This window comes from Thrips palmi, unplaced genomic scaffold (assembly GCF_012932325.1).
Source record: "Thrips palmi isolate BJ-2018 unplaced genomic scaffold, TpBJ-2018v1 HiC_scaffold_16, whole genome shotgun sequence".
Taxonomy (NCBI): Eukaryota; Metazoa; Arthropoda; class Insecta; order Thysanoptera; family Thripidae; genus Thrips; species Thrips palmi.
The window spans coordinates 4,759,552-4,782,607 of record NW_023144625.1 but is presented as its reverse complement, the minus strand read 5'-3'; the positions used below and the strand labels follow the sequence as shown (position 1 = coordinate 4,782,607).

Genomic DNA, 23,056 nt, shown 5'->3' with positions numbered 1-23,056 from the left:
GTACTTCACACTCATTTACTATGTAATTTTTTTGTGCCGAAGCTTTTCACAAAACTGAGCATACGTTTAAAATGCACAAATTTTCGCGTAACTAATCGCGAAAGTGTGCGATGTTGCGCATGAATTCGTGCATTGCAGGCGCATGCTCAATTCCGTGCGAAAGCTGTACACAATTTAACTGCATAGTAATTTCGTGTTCGATTTGGAGGCTTTCTGAGAGCTCCGCGCAAGGCGAAAACGGTAGGCGCTGCACTGAAAAACCGAACGTGGTCTAGACCGCACCACTGGTGTGGTCAAATGGGTGCCATTTTGACCGCATCAGTTGGTGGGTCTTGACCACTTCTGGCCACGTTTGGTGTTGTCTTTCCACGCAATGACCACACCAAACGCACCAAACGTGCTCTAGACCACGTTTGGTCTTTCAGTGTGGTGAAGGTGGTCCAGCGGTCGCCTCTGCGTGCCCCCACTGGGTGAGGCGACGCCGAACGCGGTCAACGACGGTTCAAATCCCGCGGCAGGTGATGCTGCGGCTCAAGATGCAAAACACGGAGGCCCCCTCCAGTCTAATTCCTGTCGCCCCATTCCGAAAGGTGATCGTTCCGTCTCTCTCGCACTCGTGCGACGTTCCGCACGGGCGCGAGAGAGACAGAGCGATCCTGGAGGTGGCTGGCCGGCGGCGATGACGCACTCGGCGCCTTGTTTTGCAGCTTTATTTTCTCACAGTGCCGTGCCTGCGCGTCCAGCCAGTCGGGCCGGCGCACGCGCAAGGCTGAGGAGGTGCCGGCAGTGAGGCCGACATGGGCAACGCCAGCAATACCGCTGCGGAAGAATTCGCGCTTTTGACGTCGTGAAGTGCGTGGAGTCTGTCTGCACCCTGCCCTAGCCAGGATGGGGTTACCGGGATGGTGAGTACACTCAGAGTGTTTTACGGTGAAAGGCAGCACCACACGCTTAAAACCTTACGAAGTATTTTGAGCATACACAGTACAAACTAATTCACTTGTTATACGAAGAAATAGTTCGTAAATTATGAAGTTTTTTCTTTGAAAGCTTATGTATGCTCAGAACACTTTGTTATAACAGGCTGCTTTTCTTTGTAAGGCTTAAAATAGTCAACAAATTTGTAAGGTTTTCTTAAAGCAACATATTATGGCGAAAATTTTCGCCATAATGCAAACGATATTCGTCAAAATACCTGTAAGGTACCATGAGTTCTCTAAGGTATGTTAAAAAGTCAGCTGCGGCAACATAATTTAGAATTTTCACCATAATAGAGAGAATTTTAGAGTGTACACGACTTTAAGAGTGTACAATAAAGAGGCGTGTATATTATGCTCACAGTCTTAGACTCGCACTGATTGTTTCACTAGCAACGTATTGACGATTTTCAAAGTCATTGGAGTATGTTTTCATCAATAACTTACTGCCTTTTTTCTAGTCTAATGTTTTAAATGTACCCATTCGTTAATGAATAAATAACAAAATGACTGAAAGGATGAGAGTGTAACTGGGTGTAAACGACAATCCCCCCCTGGGAATCTGGGAATCACTTAAAATGTGACTGGCAGTCATTCTGGAATTGGATTGAGCAGGTCTTTCTTTATTTATCTGCATGTGGCTTCATTCATGATATCCGCCCTGCACCCATCAAAACTGTGTTCAGTCTTAAGGACAACGTCGCGGGGACGTTCCTTGCACTACCTCTTCTCTTTTTCTGACAGAAGGTTTTCTTGTGGTTGTTTCTAGCTGCCTAGTCCTGTTCCTAGCGACCATCGCGGTCGCCCACAACGGCCCCGGCCACCTCATCCCCCCATCTTCGCCCTGCCCGCTGGTGTTCCGATATGAGCCCAGCCCGACGGCCGCCACCGGCTGGATCGGAGTGGTTCGCCTGCTAGCGCCCCCCAAGTAAGTTCAAACTGCCAATTGGCATATTTCGAAGGGTTTCATTCAAAAGATCTTGTCTGGTCGTTTCCGTAGGAACTATCTTATCCGAAACCGAAACGCAAGCAAGTTTCGCTAAGTTTGATCCTTTGAGACAGGCTACAAATCAAAGTAACTCGTAATTTAATTCACGTGAACTTTAAGATGAAAGATTAAAGAAACCAGTCCGTCTGCAGAAAATAATTTAAACAGGAGGTACTCTCATATTCCAGGAACATGACATCACGTTTGAAACGAATGTGACAAAATGTCACGCTTCTTTGAGCATTATGTCACATTCGTTTCAACGTGAATAAGCTAATTAATGGCCGATTCACGTCCACCCAAATGTGACACAATGCTCAAACTCAAAGGAACGTGACATTTTGTCACATTCGTTTCAACGTGATGCCACGTTCCTGGGATGAGAGTGTCTAACGTCAATTGACAAAACTGTCAATACAAGGCTGAGAGTGGACCAAGGAGTTGATCGCACGGTAAAAACGGAACCTGGTTTTCCCAGGAAGCCAATGGTGAAGGTATAGGCGATTTCCAGGAGGTTCCTGGGAAAACCAGGAACCGTTTTTACCGTGCGTGCCGCGCAGGTTCTCCGCGCTGCACCTGAGCGTCCACCTCGCCGCCCGCCAGCACCTCCCCGGCGAGCCCGGCACGCTGTCGCTGCGCGGGGGCGTGGCGGCGGCGCGCGCCGTCATCCGCGCCACGCAGCAGGGCCGCCGCGCGCCGCTGGAGTTCGTAGCCGAGTTCCCCTGCGCCACCGTCATGGTGCCCGCCCTGCTCAACGTCACCGCCAACGGTCGAGTCTTCTGCTCGGCCGCGGCAGGTAAGGGTTCAAAGCCACCCACACACACTCACTCTGAAAACCTTACGAACTTTTTAAGTCTTACGAAGTGAAGGATCTTGGTACAACTAAGTATTTTGACCATACACTGGTGAAACAAAGGCATAACAATTTCACCCTTAAGAGCATAAATACTCTTTACGCGTTTCATGCCTTTGCAAAGGAAGAGAATCGTATAGGAATTTTAAGCAAAGTTTTAATGCCCTTCCAAAACGCATAAACAATTCACGCCGCTCGAGGGGCGCAAATTGTATACGCCCTTAAAGGGCATGATTTTAATCCCTTTGTTTCACCAGTGTACGTACGGTTACAAAGCTCATGTAATTTACGAACCATTTATTTGCACACAAACTAAATAGATTTTACCTTACATAATGCTCAAAATACTTCGTAAGGTTTCAAGCGTTCAAATGCTGTACAAATTTTGTTCCAGATGACGTCACAGTTTTCTTGTGCAAATTAACTTTTCGCACAAATTTGAACGCGATTTTGCACAAAATTGGGGGGCGCGTTTTTTTGTAGGAAAAGTACTTGTGTACCTTCGTATCAAATAGCGTATAGTATTAACTGTCAAGTTAATGCCTTGAACTTAATGCTTCACACCTTGGAGCCATTTTTTAACGGCATTTAATTTTAACGCTCTTCTGTAAAGAATTTATTTTGGTCCCAAAATATTTTCTCCCTTTGGAAGTACGTTCGTTTCTCACTTTAGGGCTTATTTTTCAGCCTTCGTCTTCCCAGAGTATCTTGTTCGACTTGCTTCCATGTCAAGAATTTCTCGTCACAATGAACGCTGATGATTTTGACCATACAGTGGCTATATGAAAGCTAGTTTTGTGACTGCAGCATTTCTCTGGGCGGTGCGTTTTTGAGTTCTGAAACCCTCGCGTTGCTAAGCGAAATAATTGATTGATTCAAGAGCCTGCCGACACCAAAAGCACCATCTCCCTGGAAGCGGACCTGGAGACGGGGTTCGACCGAGCGGCACCGGGCGACGAGGACTTCGGAATCGCCCCGGAAGGCAGCAAGGTCTGGTCTGGCCAAAGCGAGCCGGCACGAGTCTGCATGCCTGCGGCACCACCCCACGACTCCAGCCCCAGCGAGGCACCTGAAAATACGTCAGTAACAGTATAAATACAGTACAAATTTGGTTCTTTTGTTCGCTGTCACACAAATTTCGTTGGGTCCTTTGAAATTGTTGAACAAGTGATACATTTATTTCGTGCAACTGTAGAATGTACTGACTTCGCCGAAATCTGGGGAAAACCTGCAGGAAAAGCGCGTAGCTTGAAAATGTGTGAAACATTTCGAAAATTTTAATAACTTATATGTAATGAAAACTTTGATTACATTGTAATGATTATAGTTTCATTACATTTCCATGTAATGAAAATGTAATTAAATTTTTTTTAACCGTGCAGAAATTGGATGTGTAAAACTCAAACCCCTGATTTACTGAGCCTTTTTCTGGCGCAGTGCGCCGGGCCCGAGCCCCTCTGTCATCAACCTGCCGGCCGTCAGCAGAGTGCCACCCGGCCTGCCGCTGTTCAGGCCGCCCCCTCCGCCTCCATCCACCTCCATGCCTCCTCCAGAACCGCCGGCGCCGCCCCCTCACCACTCAGCAGAGGGTTTCGTGCAGCCGAGCCCCACCGATGGTAGGTTTCTCAGCAACAAACGGGAAGTATCTTTTTCGGTGACTGTCAGGTCAGTTCGAGTTGTATTGGGGCGGGTTGAAAGTGAGGTGGCTGGTTCCTGGACACTCGTGCACTCTTAGCCTTGTACTGACAATTTCTCATTAGCAGACGCATTTCTGTAAGCAACCATTACTTTTTAGCAGATGATACGTTCACGTATCAGCGTGCTTGTACTCTCGTGCAGAGAGTACCGAGTTTCCGGCTAGCCAGGCAGCAGTTGCCTCGTTGCCTGACTAGCAAGCCTAGAAGAGGCCGAGCGCCTCGCTGGCAAGGCAGCGGCTGGCTGGCCTGCCTAGAAGATTATGAGCGGAGGGCCCTCAGCGTGCCGCACCGCGCCGCGCCGTACCGCGCGCCGCTCATGGAATCGGGGCGCCTGCGGGGGCTCGGGTTGCGCGCGCGGTGTATAACCTCGACACCCAGCTCTCTAGTACTCATGAAGTGCGTCCCTCGCGTTGCGCGTCGTTACGAGACGCTGCTAGCACGCATCGCGTAGCTGCCCCCCTCGCCCATTCCCTTGCCGAGACGCCACGTCCCACCGCGCCCCGCCACACCCCGCAGCAGTCTACACACACACGCACCTGAGCCTTGAGTGCGTAGAACGCATAGTGCAGCGCCCCCCCGAACCCCTGCCCCTCTCGAGAAGCGGCGCGTCGGCAGTCGGCAGTGTGCGCCACTCTTGTTTATCTATCTTGAGGTCGGGTTCGGGTGGCGCGCCGGCCGGCCGGCCCCGCTTGGAGATGTGGCTGACACGCCGCGTGCCGCAACGCGCCTTGCCCTAGTACCGAACACAACTTTTACGGGTATTGAGTATTTATGTGATTAGCCACCAAATTGTGCATCCTCGCGTTGAGACAACGAAAATGATACCCAACACAAGTGGTATCGGACATATGAGTGTCCCACCGTCATTGCGAACATGTTTAACACAAAACAATGGCACGTTAGGATATTCAAAATTTATAATAAAATTGACATTTTCATGAATTACCATGTGTAAGAAATTTGTCAAAAAAAGAGTTCCGAGTGTTTACTCTTTGAAATAAATTGACAAAATGTCACATTCATACATTTCAATAAACATTCTCATAAGTATCATCTGCTTTCACGTTAGCGTTAGCGTTAACGTTTTTTTTGTCAGTATTACTTAGCAATTTCTTATAACTGGGACATTACCGTATTCTAAGTAAATTACAAAGAAATTCCCTCCTGGGGGAAAATATTTAATGACAGTTTAGTGGAATATTTGACCCTCTGGCTTTTGGTAGCATGCGGGCGAGCGTGGGGGGCCAACCCCTTGGTGACCCGCGGCGCGGCCGCTGCACGCGGACGCTGGCCCTGGCTCGTGGCGCTCTTCAAGAAGCTGGGACGCCGCGACCAGCTGGGCCTCAACTTCGAGTGTGGGGCCACGCTCGTGTCCAAGAAGCACGTTATCACAGGTGAGCCACACCCGAAATTCCTTACGAAGAAATTTTCGGAGGAAACGGCGTAGCCGCGCAATACGAACGTGTAGTGTTTCTTCCTATCACACAGGGTAATAACGGTAAAGACTTTTTGTACGACTAAATTTTAGCGAGACTTCGATCGCCTTTAAGGTGAAAAGAAGTGAGAGCTTCGAATTTTTCACGCGAACGGACACGATTCACGTTGAAACGAACGTGGCGTGATTCATCGACATACTTCCCTGGTGGCCCGCGTCGCCCTTCACGATCCGAATTCGACACGCGGCCTTTTACTGCGCACTTGGCGCCACTGCCAAAGCGTTGCTTTCTCGCGGAAAAGACGTGGTTGTGTTTGGACTCGCACACTGTCGCGGAAACACATTCAGGTTGACTCACTCCCAATTCGTTCCAATTTTTGATTTTGGTAGTGTAGTCCAATCAGCAATGCTTTTGCATCGTACGTGAAGGGCAATGCCATCCCGTGCCTTAGGGAAATTTTCGGACCCATCGCGGACAAGGAGCGCTGGACTGTGGCATTGCATTTTGGTGCTCACGTGGTATGTTTATAGCCAGCCGTTAGAATCGCAGTGCATTCTTGATCGCCGCCCCACACTGCGTCGAAATTCATGGCAATTTGTCTGCACTGAGAATCCAAACGCTGAGTATAGCGTCAATTCACTGACAAAAATTTTGTCGTAACTTAGCGACACATTTATCGCTAATTTTTTTAACGACAAGATTTGTTGTGGAACGAATAGCTTGTTAAACCAAACTCGTACTGGAACTAAAGGATAATTTCACAACGACTAACTTGTAATAACACATTAGCAGTCTACTTTCAAATACAAGTCGTTGACCAACAACAAATGTTGTTGGTCTTCTTTGATTTGGAACGACTAAATTTCCACTCATCTGATTGTTTCTATACAACCATTTTTTAACAGTGTTGGTGCAATGCAAAAGCATTGCACATGAAGTGCAATGCTTCCCATTCCCATGCATAAGCATAGGGCATTTTCGGGACGCATTGCATGTAAGGTGCAATATGACTGAGGCATTGCACGTATGGTGCGATTGCATTGCACCATACGTGCTATAGGGGTAGGTTGGGGAAGAAAAGTACAAAACGCGTACTTTGCACTGTACAGAAGTTCCAAATGAGGATTCAACTATTCTGCTCTCGTGATCTTGTAATCCAATGCCTTCCTAATGAAATGGATCACTGTTCATTGATTATAGTTCCCCACATTACGCACAACATGCCAAAATGTATGTGATTTCGGAACTCCTCGAAAAGGGTAAGAAAAGTACACCACCGGGTAAGAAAAGTACATCGAAAAGAATTGCTATTTCGAACCAGGAAACCACCAATCTTGGCTCAATACAGGTTTACCCCTTAAGTGGAGAGCTTTCACTTGCCTTTAGTTCAAGTTTCGTCAAAATCGGTCAATTGGTTCTGATTCTACGTAGACTCATCACAGAAGGTCCAAAAAGCTTTTTCTCAGAGGTAAGTGGGTACAGCATACTTTTCTTCCCCTTTTCACGTAAATGCCCAATAACTTGTTTGTTTCAAGTCTAATTCTATAACTTGTGTTGACATTTTTTGCTTGTCTCGCCTAATCAAATCTATTTCCGTGATCAATTCAATTTTCATCCCGCTTTTAGTTTCTTAGAGGGTGTTTTTTTCTTCTCCAATGCCTGTACTTTTCTTCCCCAGCTGACTGTACTTTTCTTCCCCATTTCATTTTTACACTTATAAAAAATTGTGCTGAAGCCTAAGAGCATCGAACGGCACTGTTTTTCAAAGATTATGGTCTAAGCTATGAGGTGGTACCTTACATTGGACTGTCGGCTGATTCTGCAGGAAGCTGTACTTCAAAGTACAAACATTAAAAAAAAAGATTTTCATAGTTATTTTTAATGTTTTTTTTTAAACGCGCAGTTTGATTCTGAATATTAGATGTAGAACTGTGCTAAATTTATTTTTTGTCAGCGGGATGACCAATCTTTCTAAAACCACTAATGTGATGGTTCAGTGTAGTTTCAGTTCGGAGATATAACGGGTGTACTTTTCTTACCCAAGCCTCGAGTGTACTTTTCTTACCCAACCTACCCCTACTCATAGCGTTTGGAATCTCAGTGTGAAATGCATCCTAAATTCAGCAATTGGTGCACTGAAGTTTTCAGTTATTTTCTCTTGGCCTTGGAAATCTTAGTGCATTCTTGACCGCAGCGGCCCACTGCGTGGAGTCCCGACGCGGCCGGCCCGTGGACGCGGCCGTGCTGGTGGTGTACCTGGGCAAGCACGACCTGCTGTCGTACACCGAGCCGGGCCAGCAGACGGCCGAGGTGGCCTCGGTGCGCATGCACCCGCAGTACGGCCGCGACACTGCCTACGCCAACGACATCGCCCTCCTGGTGCTGGCCGACCCCGTGGAGCCCACCAGGCACATCCGGCCCGTCTGCCTCTGGGAGTCTGCCGGCGCGGACACCGACTCTCTCGTCGGCAAGATCGGCGCCGTAAGTTGAGGACTGTACATGTCTTACGGTGAATTGCTGCACCAACGTCACGCAAGAAAAAACCACAACAAAAGTACACAAATTTCTGGCAAATTTTTTATCCGGTATTTACTATACTTTCAAAGTACAACAATTGTTGTACAAAGAACAATGGAACCGGCATGAGTGCCGGGCAGTTCAGGCCTCGATGTAGTTCGTACAATCCTCGTTGTACTTTGTACAACCCGGTTGTACTTTTATTGTACAGTTTTTGTTGTACTTTTCACACTTTTTCTTGCAGTGACATATTATGGTGGAGATTTTGTCCATAATACCAACGAAAGTCGTCAAAATATCTATAAGGTACACTGCAAGAAAAAGTGTAGATAGTGTAACAAATGTACAACAGAAACTGTACAATAAAAGTACAACAGGGATTGTAGAAAGTACAACGAGAATTGAACAAACCACAACGAGGCCTAGACCGCACAGCACTCCTCATGCCGGTTCCATTGTTCTTTGTACAACAATTGTTGTACTTGAAAAGTACACTAAATTCCTAATAAAAAATTTGCCAGAAATTTGTGTACTTTTGTTGTGGTTATTTCCTGCAGTGTACGGTGAATTCTCAATGGTACGTTATGAAGTCAGCTGCGCCACCATAATATGGAACATTTTCACCATAATATGGAGAATCTTGACTGTACAGCATTTAGAATGAGGAATTTTTTTGGTTGCGTCGCGCAAACCGTTTGCAAATGAGGTACTTCGGGGAAGAGCTATATTCTGCTTCGTCTCGCACTTCAAACCTCTTTAGGTACGCAATTACAAATGCATGCTTGCAAGTACACGATTACAAACGCAAACTTGGCCAAGTACAAAGTACACACTGACAATTGCATGCTTTGCGCCGTATAACTCCATGCTACGCATATGCATTTGTAAGTGTGTACTTGAAAGCATGCATTTGGAAGTGTGAACTTGGTAGACCCTGCCACGGCGAATGCGTTTTCGAACTATTGCTGTGCAACATTGGAAACTGGTTCATCAAAAGTACAGCATACTCGGTTTTGTTCTTACCACCTCTCATGAAAAACTTTAATCGCCCGTGTAAAAACGAATTGTTCCGAAATCCTGCCGCCAGCCGTCCGAAAGAGCCCCCGCCACCTCGGGCTGTTCCCAGAAGCGTCCGAATGCCCTCGGACGATTCCGTGGTTAGTCCGCGAAAGGGCCGCTGTTCGGACGGGCCAGACCGATATGTGCCCGGGACTCCCTGGAAAGTCCGGGTCGGTCCGCCGGGAGTCCGGGGCAGCGGACTTACCCGGAATACGTCCGAGGGTCTCCCCTCCGGACTGTTTTCGTAATTCTGTGCCGTTTCCCCCTCGCTTTGGAACTTAGACAAATATTCCTCTAACGCAGCTACAGTTGAGGTATGTCCAAGTGATTCCGCAATGTTCAATCTCAAACATTCGCCTTTCGTAAGGAAAAGAATAAAAAAATTATTGGAAATACAGCAATTTTTTGTCGTTTCTGAGTATGTGCCGAAACAAATACCACAGAACGTGGTTAAAATTGCAAGAATGCATTCAGTCAATTAATTTAAATTGTTTCGTACAACCGTAGAAACATGAAACTTTAAATACAGGTATGCATAAGAAAACGTGTTTGACGTAAAATATTTTAAATTCGAGGTCCCCCTGAGAAATCCCCACTCTTCTATCTTGAAAATCGCGCCTCCTAGCGCCCAGAGGAAGGAGCGGAGCGGAGAGCGCAGCGCAGAGTCAGTGAAGAGGCTCACCGGAGCTCCCAGTCCTCATCTGTCGGGCTAGCTCAGTTGGCTCCGACGTCAGCACTGGTGTGCAAAGAAAGAGAGGAAGGCGGGAAGCGAGGGTTCGAATACGGCTAGCCTCTGGCTTACCGCCGTCGGGTTTTTTTCGGAACCGAGACTCGGACAGTCCGAAACCAGCCCGCATTTCGGTTTTCGGACACATCCGTAAAGTTGCCGATTTGGGAACATTCTGGAGCTTCGTCGGACTAGCCCGACGGACCTCTTTCGGGCTGGAACCCCGCTCGGACGGATCTCGGAGCAAATAATTTTTATAAGGGCGTGTCCCATATTTCTTTTTGAGTAAAAAAACTTACTTTAGTATTTGATCTATAACTAACCAAATGAATGATGCAGATAGACATGTATTAGTATAAAAAAGCATGATTATCAACCGAGAAAATTTGCAAAAAATTGCAAAAACTAATGAAGGTGTTTTTTGCTTCCAATTCCAGGTGCCGGGCTGGGGCAAAGACGACAGCGGCGCCATCTCGAATGAGATCCGCGTGGCCAACATGCCTGTCGTGTCGCAGGAAACGTGTCTGCGGTCGAACGTATTCTACCTGTCCTTCACCTCCAACACGACATTTTGTGCCGGATTTCGAAATGGTGAGGCCATATTCGGCTCTCCATTATTCTCACCACTTTACTCCATTGGGAAGATTGTCAGTGGACTAGGAGGCGCGAGGGGGCTACTTCTTTTGATGTGCACTGGGAATCCAAACGCTATGTGTATAGCGTCAATTGGTGCGATGCAAAAGCATTGCACATGAAGTGCAATACCTCCCCATTCCCATGCATTAGCATAGGGCATTTTCGGTACGCATCGCACGTAAGGTGCAATGGCTATCGCATTGCACGTATGGTGCGATATCTCAGCTGCATTGCACCATACGTGCTATACTCTTAGCGTTTGGAATCTCAGTGGGGGACAGAGAATTTCTGATTGGAAGAGATTTCGTCGAATTTCGCAAGATTGCGATCTATTTTAAACCTAAAATTCGATTGTGTTTTTTCCTTTCTAGGGGAAGATTTTAGATTGCCAGAGATTTCAGGTTCTAAAGCGGGCACAGGATTTCTTGAGTGGTTGCCCCCCAGGAGACGGGTAGTTATTCCGATTTTTACACTGTAACTCAACGACCGTGACTCGTTAGAATGTGTTTGTCACGTTCGTTTGAATGTAATGCCGTATTTCTTTGAATAATGATCCCGTTCCAACGAATGTGACGTCACATTTTAACGGTCGTGTCACGTTCCAAAGAATGTGACGTCGCATTCAAACAAACGTGACAAACTTCACACTCTACCGCATGGCGTCACATTCGTTGAATAACAGTATACTGGGCATGCCACACTCTTAAAAAGATCAGTACAGATTTTTGTAACATGGTAACGCAGCTTTTTCAATAATGTTATAGAAATTTGTGTGGCATTCGCACATAACAGTTTATCTACTGTGGGATTCCCTATGATGATTCGTTGTTCTGTCCGCATGATCACTCATTTGTATCACGATGGGTACAAATTTTTTCTGTAACTTGGTTACACGTTGTTGCACACTTAATAACTATGTAGGTTTTTCTGGCATGCATGAAGGCCAATGCATGAAATTAAACATGCACTTCGTAACGCACAAATTTGTGCGTTACGAAGTGCATGTTTAATTTCGTGCATTGGCGCGCAGAAAAACCTACATAGTAATTTAGTGTGTATACAGCGAGGGGGTAAACACTTCGGTGAACCTTGTGCAGACTACTCCCTATTACGGGGTATTACACTTGTATTACGCATGTTACGCTTCGATTTCATTGAAAAATGACATTTTTTAAATACTTTTGGTCCCAAAATGTATTACTATTACGCGCATTACGGCGTAATACCCGACTTTTGTGTACAGGGTATAACGCAAGTGTTTACCCCCTCGGTATACAGGGTGAGTTTCCTCAATGTGTCAATAATTGCAGGCAGTTTGGGCATCCCTAGGGGACCATTTTTCGCCAATGAACTAGTGGGGGCAAACGTCTAGGTATGGAGATGATTGCTGTTTTGTAATTGGATTTTGCGCCTACGAGGTAGGCACCCGGTGCCACTGAGGGCGGCAGGACCTGTCGAGGTGGTGTCGCGGGACTAGCAGTACTCGCGGGAGTGCCACTGACCTCGCGGAAGTATCCGAGGAATCCCGCCACCCTCGCAAAGACAGCCGTGAGATCCACTGTAACGGGGGCCACCATGACAGCCTCTTCAGACCCGCGGCAACCCCTCCCGAAAGACATTTGCAAGGTCCGCCGCACGAGACTCGAAGCACCCCTCCTAGACCCGCGACACCCCCACGCGAGGTCCTGCGACCATCAGTGGCAGCGGGTGCCTACCTCGCAGGCGCGAAGGCCAATTATAAAACACAAATTATCTCCGTACTTAGAGGTTTGCGCCCACTAGTTTATTGGTTGAAAATGATCGCCTTGGGGTGCCCAAACTACCTACAAATTATTGACACATTGAGAAAACTCACCCTGTACTGTTGTTCAACGGACTAATCGATCCGGCTACTTCCGCGCAGGCACCAGCGTCTGCAACGGGGACTCCGGCGGCGGCTTGTTCGTCAAGGAGCCAGACGGTCGCTGGCGCATCCGGGGCATCGTCTCCGTGTCCATGTTCAGCGTCAACGAGCAAAGCTGCGACTCGTACAACTATGCCGTGTTCACGGACGTGTCCAAGTTCCTGCCCTGGCTCTACGACGAGATGCACCCCACACTGTAAAGATGGGTTGTCACTTCATGACGAAATTGAAGATGATCTTTTCATCACTTTAAATTCATGCTGATTTCATCCCAGCCCCTACGCTTAGGCATGAGCGTGACAACGACGTCATCAACACGTTTTATAACATCCTTGTGAGGAAAAATAAGCCTTGAAATTGTCGTGTGACTTCCAAATTCGTTACAGTTGTGGTGAACCGGTGACGTATACTATGTATAAACGGTGAACGGTGGTTGCTGCAGGAAAATGCTTTAAACTTGAAGTGAAGACCTCTGTGTAAGACTCTGTTTTTGTTATCAATAAAAACCGACCAATATTGATGCCTGCATGAGTACTTCTACCCCTCTGGGACAGCTGTGGGTTGAAACCTTGGTTTAAACAGCACCAGTCGTCCGAAATCGGACCTCAGAAATCAGGTGCGATATACCAAGGGTCACATACTGCTAAGAAACGAGTCGTTTGGGCTCCAACTCCGAGGCTAGCTTCCACCGAGTCATGAGATACGCCTGACGATAGGCAGCCCAACAGGCGCCGGAAGGGAAGCCTACTTCAAGGCGCATGTGTTGCGCCGCTGCGACGTGGACAGCGTCTCCACTTTTGCCAGCGTGTAAAAAACGTAAGGAAGGGCGGGGCAGTTCTGGGGGCAGTTCGTAACAGAAGTGGAAAGTTCCACCCTTTTAAGGGGAGGTTCTACTGAAAATATTGCATTTTTCAAATTGAGACCCAGTGTAAAAATTTGTTGCAGATGTGTAGTAATACATAGTTAATGGTCAAACATGAAATTTAGAGCCCAATACCTCCCTCCAAATCTAGTTGAAGAGGTTTTTTCAGCCTATTGTAGCAATATCTTAAAAAATTCTCCTACGCAAAGCATTTCAACGTAAACTGATGTTCTGGACATTTTTCACTTCTTTGGCTCATATGCAATAAAGCGTGGCATCACCAAGACATGGGACCCAACAAATTTATTTTGTCGTTGCTTTTCAGAAAAAAAGTCACTAAAATATCAGAAATTTTAACATTTTCTTGAAATTTTATTGACATGCTGTCTTAAAAACACAGCTTATGGTTTTGTAATGGTCCCAGTATCTTACTAATGCCACGGTTTATCAATTATGAACCAAAGAAGTGAAAAATGCCCAGAACATCAGTTTACGTTGAAATACTTTGCGTAGGAGAATTTTTCAAGTTACGACTGGAAATAGCACAAAATTCCTCTTCGACTGGGTTGGGGGCTAGGTATTGCTCTCCAAACTTCAAATTTAACTATTTACTATGAAATACTTTAAATTTACAATGAATATTGATAATGGGACTCAATTTGAAGAAAGTAAGATTTTCAGTAGAACCTCCCCTTAAGGCCTTTGAACTGCACCTGTCACGACCGTGTCGGTTGTAAATCTAAAGGACCCTCACGATAGAAGACGATTCATACTCATATTACCTTGGAGAGGCCCAATTTAAGGGGAAATGATTGTGACTTTCAGTGTACAAATCTAATGGAATTTCACTTGATTTTGATTTTCGGGCAAAAACAACTGAATTTTTGGAAGAAAAGTTCCAATAAATTTTAGTATATTTCTACTGTCTGGTGAGTATTGTACAAATTTGGCCACAGTTTTCCCTTGGCTCCATTGCATAATTTTGGGCGTTTCTTACGAACTACTCAAACCTCCCCTATCGCCCACGCCGATGCACGGAAAAAGTACACGAACGACTCAGCATATCCTTTTTAATCTGTTGTGTTTGTATTTGGTGGGCAATGTTCAACCATGGAAGATGGATAAAACCTTGTGGAGCTTTTTCTTGGCGTTCTGATACAGCTTCTTAAGGCGAGGGTCGGGGTGCGTGGGGTTCACTGTAAACGACGGTCCGCTGGTCTCGGAGCCATCGCCTTCGCCGTTGTTCGCGGCGTCCGCTCCTACTGCCGCTGCGGGGGTCCCGGTCGCAACGACCGCCGCCTGCGACAAAAATCAGGTTGCAAAACGATTCGCTTTCCATTGACTACCGTTGCGACTACACTCTAAGTGTCTTACGAAAACAATTCCCTTAGTATGAAGGAAACGGCGAAAGCATGATACAAATGTAGGCCGTAGAAAGCGGCACTACACGGTATTTGATTTTCAGTGAGTTTACGATCATAGAACAGAACCCGGTCCAGGTCCTTGGAAATTGCGCTTACCGCGAGGAGCGCAACCAGGGACAGGACAAGGAGAAGTCGCATGTTGGCCTCAGACTACTGCGTGGTGCTGTGGTTCATTCTTTATAGGCGTTTCTCGCTGAAGTGTAGCACGAGCTGCCACATCGTGCTTCATGCTGTGCTGACGCCGCAGACAGGTGCACGTACGAGTGAACACTCTCCAAGTAAAACTGAGAAAGGCTCAAGTATTCGAAAATTTTTACGGTAAAAACCGATGCGGGTTTCCTCAGGTAGCCTAGTACAGACATACACGCTAAAGTTGGAGTGCTCAGAAACTGGGCGCCTTTGTCGCCCGCCCCAATTTTGGGGGTGCCAAATGTCTCCCAGTTTCTAGGCACCTTTTTCGCCTACTCTCGAGGGGGAAATAAACCATCAAGGGACCGCCTTCACCCATGGCTCAGCAGCGCCTTAGGTGCCAAAGATGCCCAGAATCTAGGCAGCTTAGTCGCCCAGGAAGTAGACACCTGTGCATGCTCTACCATGGGAGAGGGCCAGTCACTATTGGGGCATTCCATCCCAAATCGGCCACTTTTGTAGGTCACCATTTCGGATCATGATGAAAATTTTTTTGTAGGTAGACCTTATCAAAAAAACATTCTGTGCAAAATCTCAGACAGATCGGTCCAGTAGTTCCTGAGAAAAGCGCCCTCAAAGTTTTAGTCAAAACTTCATTTAGGTGGTTTGAGCAAATTCGCACTTTTTCACGTTTTGGCCGATACCTCCGTCACCATTCAAGCTACGATGATTCCCAGCACGGTTTCTGATAGGGAATACTGTGAGGATTCAGAAAATGTACTTGGATTTGAGATGCGACTAGGTAAAGGTGGTGAAAAGTGTGAAAAATCGGAGAAAATTTGTTTTTTTGGACCAATTTTCAGTGAGTTTTCCGGCCTATGCCCATATCGTGAAAATCCAAACCGAATAGCGGAAATAGTAGTCCATACCATGCCCAAACACGCTACGATCTCGGAATTGTTGGGTGTGGGTCTAGTTTCGGAGCTGCAGCGACTTGAAAATTCATAAAAATAGGTCAAATTCTGTTTTTGGCCAAAGTGCACGCGGGCAGTTTTTTATTGAACACCCCTGACAAACTGAGGGCCAGGTCAACTCAGGGGTAACTCGGGGGAAAGTCGGGGGGAAGTCGGGGGTAACTCGGGGGTAACTCGGGGGTAACTCGGGGGTAACTCGGGGGGTAACTCGGGGGGAACTCGGGGGGAAGTCGGGGGAAGTCCGGGGGGAAGTCCGGGGGGAAGTCCGGGGGGAAGTCCGGGGGAAGTCCGGGGGGAAGTCCGGGGGGAAGTCCGGGGGGAAGTCCGGGGGGAAGTCCGGGGGGAAGTCCGGGGGGAAGTCCGGGGGGAAGTCCGGGGGAAGTCCGGGGGGAAGTCCGGGGGGAAGTCCGGGGGGAAGTCCGGGGGGAAGTCCGGGGGGAAGTCCGGGGGGAAGTCCGGGGGAACTCGGGGGGAAGTCCGGGGGAAGTCCGGGGGAACTCGGGGGCAAGTTGGGGGTAACTCGGGGGCAAGTTGGGGGTAACTCAGGGGTAACTCGGGGGCAAGTCGGGGGGAACTTGATCGACTCGCCCAAACACTAGAAATACGCTCCAAACTAGCACCGTTGCCTTTGTCTTGTTGCCCCGATTCGAGGGGTTACCCACTCCCGATTTTCGCGTACACACGATTCCCAATTTCAAGATTCCCAAGATTCCAAAATGATTCCCAGATTCCTGAAGATTCCTGAAGATTCCAGAATGATTCCTGTAATTTCAGAGATTCCCATCTGATTCCATGATTCCCACGTGATTTCAATGATTCCCACGTGATTCCGACAAGATTTTCTCGCGATTCCGGTAGAAATTTAAATGGTTCGCGGGCTCGCGGGTCCGTATGGGTCGACAGGTATGAAAATCTGTGATGCGCATGACAGCGAGCTAGAGTCCTAAAGGCCCTAAAGGGGAATGAGGCGGTATTTCGTCCTCCCTCAACGGGCAATTGGTCTTTGGACCTTCCTTTTGCGTGCCTTTGTTACGGAAAGCGATTATCTGCCTTAGTTTGGGAGCAATACTGCCGCAAAGTTGATCAAAACGGTCACAAATGTCCGTGAAAAATCGTGTTTTGGGCCGACTTTAAGCATCTACTGCGTCTGATCCGAGGCGGTATTTTGTCCTCCCTGTGCGAATATCCGCCTTAGTTTGGGAGCAGTGTTGGTTCAAAGTTGATCAGAACGGTCAAAAATGCCTTTGATAAATCGTGTTTTGGGCCGACTTTAAGCAGCCACTCACCACTGCGTCTGACCCGAGGCGGGCCTTCGTACTTTTTCAACGGGCAGTTGGTCTTTGGACCTTCCTTTAGCATGCCTTTGTTACGGAGTGCGATTATCCGCCTTAGTTTGGGTGCAGTATTGGCTCAAAGTTGATCAGAACCGATTTTAAAGGCATTTTTGGCCGTTTTGATCAACTTTTAGCCAATAATGCACCCAATCTAAGGCGGATAATCGCACTCCGTAACAAAGGCATGCTAGAGGAAGGTCCAAAGACGAACTGCCCGTTGAAAAAGTACGAAGGCCCGCCTCGGGTCAGACGCAGTGGCTGCTTAAAGTCGGCCCAAAACACGATTTATCAAAGGCGTTTTTGACCGTTCTGATCAACTTTGAGACAATACTGCTCCCAAACTAAGGCATATAATCGCACTCCACAACAAAGGCATGCGAAAGGAAGGTCCAAAGATCAAATGACCGTTGAGAAAATACGAAGGCCCGCCTCAGATCGGACGCAGTAGCTGCTTAAAATCGGCCCAAAACACGACTTTTTGGCGAGCGATAGCGAGCCCATGCCGTGTTTGGGGGTACCAAAAAGTGACTGGTCGTGCGTCTGTCTGTCTGTCTGTCTGTAACTCACTCACGTTTCTCAGCAACTACCGCACAAATAGTTTCAAAATTTCGCACCGGAAGGCTCCTAAATCTCCCCCAGGGGGAGTTTATTGGCTGAGCGATAGCGAAGCCTGTTACTCCAGTGGGGTTGAAAGTTTTGTCTGTCTGTCTGTCTGTCGGTCTGTCTGTCTGTCTGTCGGTCTGTCTGTCTGTCCGCACTACTCCTCCTGAACGGCTCGGCCGATCTCGGTGAGATTTTGCACACTTCTTGGGTATGTCCTTGGCTCGGCACACGCGAAATTTCACCATCCTAGCTCAACTGGTTCAGTTTTTATAGGCGAAAAACACCTAAAAAACGGCGAAAAATAGAGATTTCTGCAGATAGACCATTTCTGTCTTGAAGAAAGGGGGGTCTGGGGGGCGGGGCCCCCCAGCCTCGACAAGTTAAAAAGTGACAAGGGTCAAGATCGTGTTATCTGTAGATAAAACAACTCTATTTACAATGTAGGGGGGTCTGAGGGGCGGAGCCCCCCAGTATTCAACAAGTTAAAAAATAACCGACAACGGACAAGCCATTGCCTGCCGCAGGCAGGCTAGCGCCGCAGGCCAAGGTAGGTACGCCAGGCGTGGATTGGAGGAACAGGCAGCGAGACATCGCGAAGCCTGTTACGACAAGACGCGGTCTGGCATAAACCTACCTTGTCTTATATTCACGATTACTATAGTTTGAAATATTCAAAACATCTTTTTGAATTAGGTTCTTAGCGTGGTTAGGTTGGCAGTGGTTGGCAGGTCGTAGCAATTTTTCATACTTGCGGCCGCGACTCTCTAATACGGGACCTGGCAAAACATTGGCAAATAAAACAAACTAAAGAGCAGAAGGGCTTAGAAGTGAGTACGGTCATAGTTTTTCGATATTTAAGAATGATTGAAACCCCTCCGGAGTGTCAACTCAGTGAAATACGGAAAATGAAAGTGACAATTATTACGCGTTTCGTCCGTCCGTCCACCCCCTCCCCTCCCCCGCTACAGGGGAAATGTTTTAGTCAGTGGAGTGTGTTTGATAATTGCAAGAATGATTTGGTCTTTTTAACCTTTGTGAGTGTATTTCCATTTATATTCTCAGACACTTTATTTTTTAGTTGTTTGCTTTGCTCAATAACAGTTAGAAAATATATTTATACATTCTATGAGTACAAACCAGATGCTAATCTTGCCAAAATAAATAGTCTTTGCTGACTCTTGGCACTGATTCTGGGAAAAGGCTTCATTGCAATGCTGTGAGTTTACTATAGTACTAACCTTAAAGAAAACCATATGATGAGTGAGTGTAGCGCATTCAAGGTTTGACATTGACATCAGATTCAATGAGACGATTCACTGACTTGGTCATATGATTTCATGAGACGATTCTTAATTTTAACTTAATCATACATTGTCTGCGACAACTGGTAATTTGTGTTGGTCATGGTTTGAGTTGGCTTTTTTTTTTAATTTACTCAGAATTTTAGGTAAATACTTTTGCTAAACTGTTTCAAAGATTAAATAACACACCATGACTATCATTATGAATGAGATAAACTTGCGTTTAGCAATAAGTGGCCTCGACATTGGATTCTATGAAACAATTCATTGGATCTGACAGAAGGTCTTCTCCGTACAGTAGTTGAAATCAGCCTGCCTGTAAATATGTCTCTTTTTAATTAATGCAGATAAATCAATATAGTTAAATCCACTAGTTTAAACTAAAAGGGAGAAAGGCTTTTTAGGTATTACTAATAACATTGCGTATTCATAAGTTCAGTAACAAGGAGATATCGAATGGTAATTGAAGTATTTGTGAATCGTATTAAGCAATTCAATGCTGGCTGTTAAATGTTACTCGACTGAGTAACAGGGTCAGGGTTCATGGCATGACACCATGAACAGGAAACGCTCTTAAAAAACCTAACAACTTAAGACCCATACTTTCAACTAGAATTACATGATTTAGGACCAAGATTTCCTCGGTGTTTCATTGCTTCCTGCAGTATTTGGTGTGCTGATCACAAAAATGACTTCCAATTTCATCACAGACCTTTACTTTTCCAAATATTTACCAATTTTGGACCAAAATTTTTACATCGAGTTTTACATAGTTTCCTGCAGTTTTTGGTGTGCTGATCACGAAAATGACTTCCAATTTCATCTCAGACCTTTACTTTTCCAAATATTTACCAATTTTGGACCAAAATTTTTACATCGAGTTTTACATAGTTTCCTGCAGTTTTTGGTGTGCTGATCACGAAAATGACTTCCAATGTCATCCCAGACCTTTACTTTTCCAAATATTTACCAATTTCGGAGCAAAATTTTTACATCGAGTTTTACATAGTTTCCTACAGTTTTTGGTGTGCTGATCACGAAAATGACTTCCAATGTCATCCCAGACCTTTACTTTTCCAAATATTTACCAATTTCGGAGCAAAATTTTTACATTGAGTTTTACATAGTTTCCTACAGTTTGTGGTGTGCTGATCACGAAAATGACTTCCAATTTCATCTCAGACCTATACTTTTCCAAATATTTACCAATTTCGGACCAAAATTTTTACATCGAGTTTTACATAGTTTCCTGCAGATTTTGGTGTGCTGATCACGAAAATGACTTCCAATTTCATCCCAGACCTTTACTTTCCCCAAAATTTACCAATTTGTGACCAAACTTTTAAAATTGAGTTTCACATTGACCCTGTATTGGCCTTACTTTGCATATATTCTTCACCATCTTCTACAAGAATACAGACGCATCGCTCGCCTACTACGCGCCCAAACAAAACGGCGCGTAAGGGAGTATGGGGCAATTTGTAACAGGGGCGATTCGTAACAAATGCGTTTATTAATTTGAGTGGAGGGAGCAGAGGAAAATCTGAGTTTGGCCCCTCTTTCGCTTCAAGTACAGGGTCCTTGAACAATCGAAGCGGATGTGATCGGTGCTCAGGTATAGTTTTGGAGGGCGTCTGAAATATAGGGTACACCGAAATTTCGGCAAACAGGCAAATCTTTTATTTTGAGTTCTAGGAAGTTTCTGTCTGAGGCTCCCCAGGTATGAATCACCATCGAAGTACCGTTGGGGCCTTGAAGCGTGACCCCTTTACAATGTTAACACGTGGCATAAGTTGCTTTTACTTTGTCCAGTGATAGTTAGGGACGGATTTCTTGCGTATCAGGCATTTGGGGTGATTCGTAACAGACCCGTATAAAAACAAGAATGTAAGTAGTTTTTGCTGTTAAATGCTTGAATTATTTCTCGAATCATCTGCTGTTTTATTCCAATACATTAACACAGCTCGAAATGCATTTTAAAGCGAGTTATTCTATGATTTCCTCTAAAATTGAAAAAAGTGAGGTTAGGATCGACAAAGCCTATCAGTTAATGCTCAGGCGGGCAACGGCATCTTGTAATGTAGATTTTTAGACGTCCGCAGGACACCCGAAGAACAACTGGTGGAGGAGATACCATTCCCGACGATGTTTCATTTAATGTGTAGGATGTTATGAAAAGCCCCATGGCTGTTACAAATCACCCCATGCTGGGGCGATTCGTAACAGCATGCAAGGGTTTGGAAAACGTCTTAGATTTCAAAGATTACGGACTTCAGATTGATCCAATGGAGCTGCACAGTCTAGATGAAGGGCCAGACTGCTCAACTGGCACAAGTTTGACACCGATATGCAGAATGTTCTTAATTTTGTATAGGGAATTCCGAAATCTGTTACAAATCGCCCCATACTCCCTTACTCCTAGTTTTTAACAGTGAGTCATCGTCTTTGACGTCAAACACAACCGAATAGGAATCGTGTCGCGCTAGAAGTGAGGGCCTTAAAAGGGCAAGTCAGAACAACAGTCACAAAGGCAGCGCAGCGGTTTCTCTGTAAACCATTCCGCAACGGCACCGCCATGTAGACAGGGAAGCATTTCAGATATCTGCAATGCGAACGGCGGTTTGTGCTACAAATTGGTAACCGGCCGTTTTAGACTAATTCGACCCCGCTGAACACGAATTGCCCGGTTACCAAGCTCGATTTTTTCATTTAAGCCCTTAAATCCAAGATGGCGGCCAAAATGGCGCCCAAAATGCCCGAATCGCAGTTCTAACGCGCTGTGAAGCCCACACTCACGAGTTGTTGGTTGGTTTTCAGTTAGATTACCATTCAAGTAACGTGATGGGAGATTTTAGAGCCATGGGCATGAGTGTTGGGGGCCCAAATGCGAAGATGGCGTCCGAAAACTTCAAAAATCGCTTAAAACGTCACATTTTGACCGTTTTTGCGATAATTTGCTGATTCTGTGATTGTTTTGGGTCTTCCTTCGACTAGATAAACCAGATTTGAAGTTTGCATGACGTGTTGTCACATATGCTAGGGGCCAACAGGCCAAGATGGCGTCCGACAACGTCAAAAATCGCTTAAAACATCTTATTTTGACCAATTTTGCGGTAATTTGCTGATTCTGTGAGTGTCTAAGGTCTTCCTTGGACTAGATAAACCAGATTGTAAGTTTGCATGACCTGTTGTCACATAAGCTAGGGGCCTAGAGGCCAAGATGGCGTCCGGAAACCTCCAAAATCGCTCCAAAGTACACTTTTCCTATTTTTGGCTATTCAGCACGTTCTGTATCTCCCGTATCTCCTCGATCCTAAAGCCTGAATGGATCAGGGTGGCATAAGGCGTATATGGAATGTCAAAACCAAATCAAATCGTAAAAACAAATCAATGTTCTATTTTCTAATGTTTTAGAAAAATAAGGTTTCAAATGAGTAGTTTGTTAAGTGTTCTAACAGCAACACTGGAGTTATAGTTTCATTACCTGAAATCGACAGTGACCCAAACGGCGACGTGTGATGATCCTCTTTTAAATTTCTTACTCCACTCTTAATGTCTTACGATGAAATTTTACCTATGTTATTTGTATGTTGCAGTTAACGAAGCGATATTCCTTCGTAATACGAATCTTCTTAG

At 46.0% G+C, this 23,056-nt stretch overlaps 1 protein-coding gene across 1 annotated transcript; it reads left to right on the top strand.

Moving 5' to 3' along the window:
* Positions 1 to 726: 726 nt before the first annotated feature.
* Positions 727 to 13,314, top strand: LOC117642546 (proclotting enzyme-like). Its single transcript, XM_034380814.1, has 9 exons — positions 727 to 905; positions 1,747 to 1,905; positions 2,526 to 2,761; positions 3,699 to 3,897; positions 4,256 to 4,434; positions 5,739 to 5,909; positions 8,146 to 8,432; positions 10,692 to 10,845; positions 12,794 to 13,314. The coding sequence occupies exons 1-9, from the start codon at positions 889 to 891 to the stop codon at positions 12,991 to 12,993; spliced, it is 1,602 nt and encodes a 533-aa protein (XP_034236705.1). The 5' UTR covers positions 727 to 888; the 3' UTR covers positions 12,994 to 13,314.
* Positions 13,315 to 23,056: the final 9,742 nt, after the last annotated feature.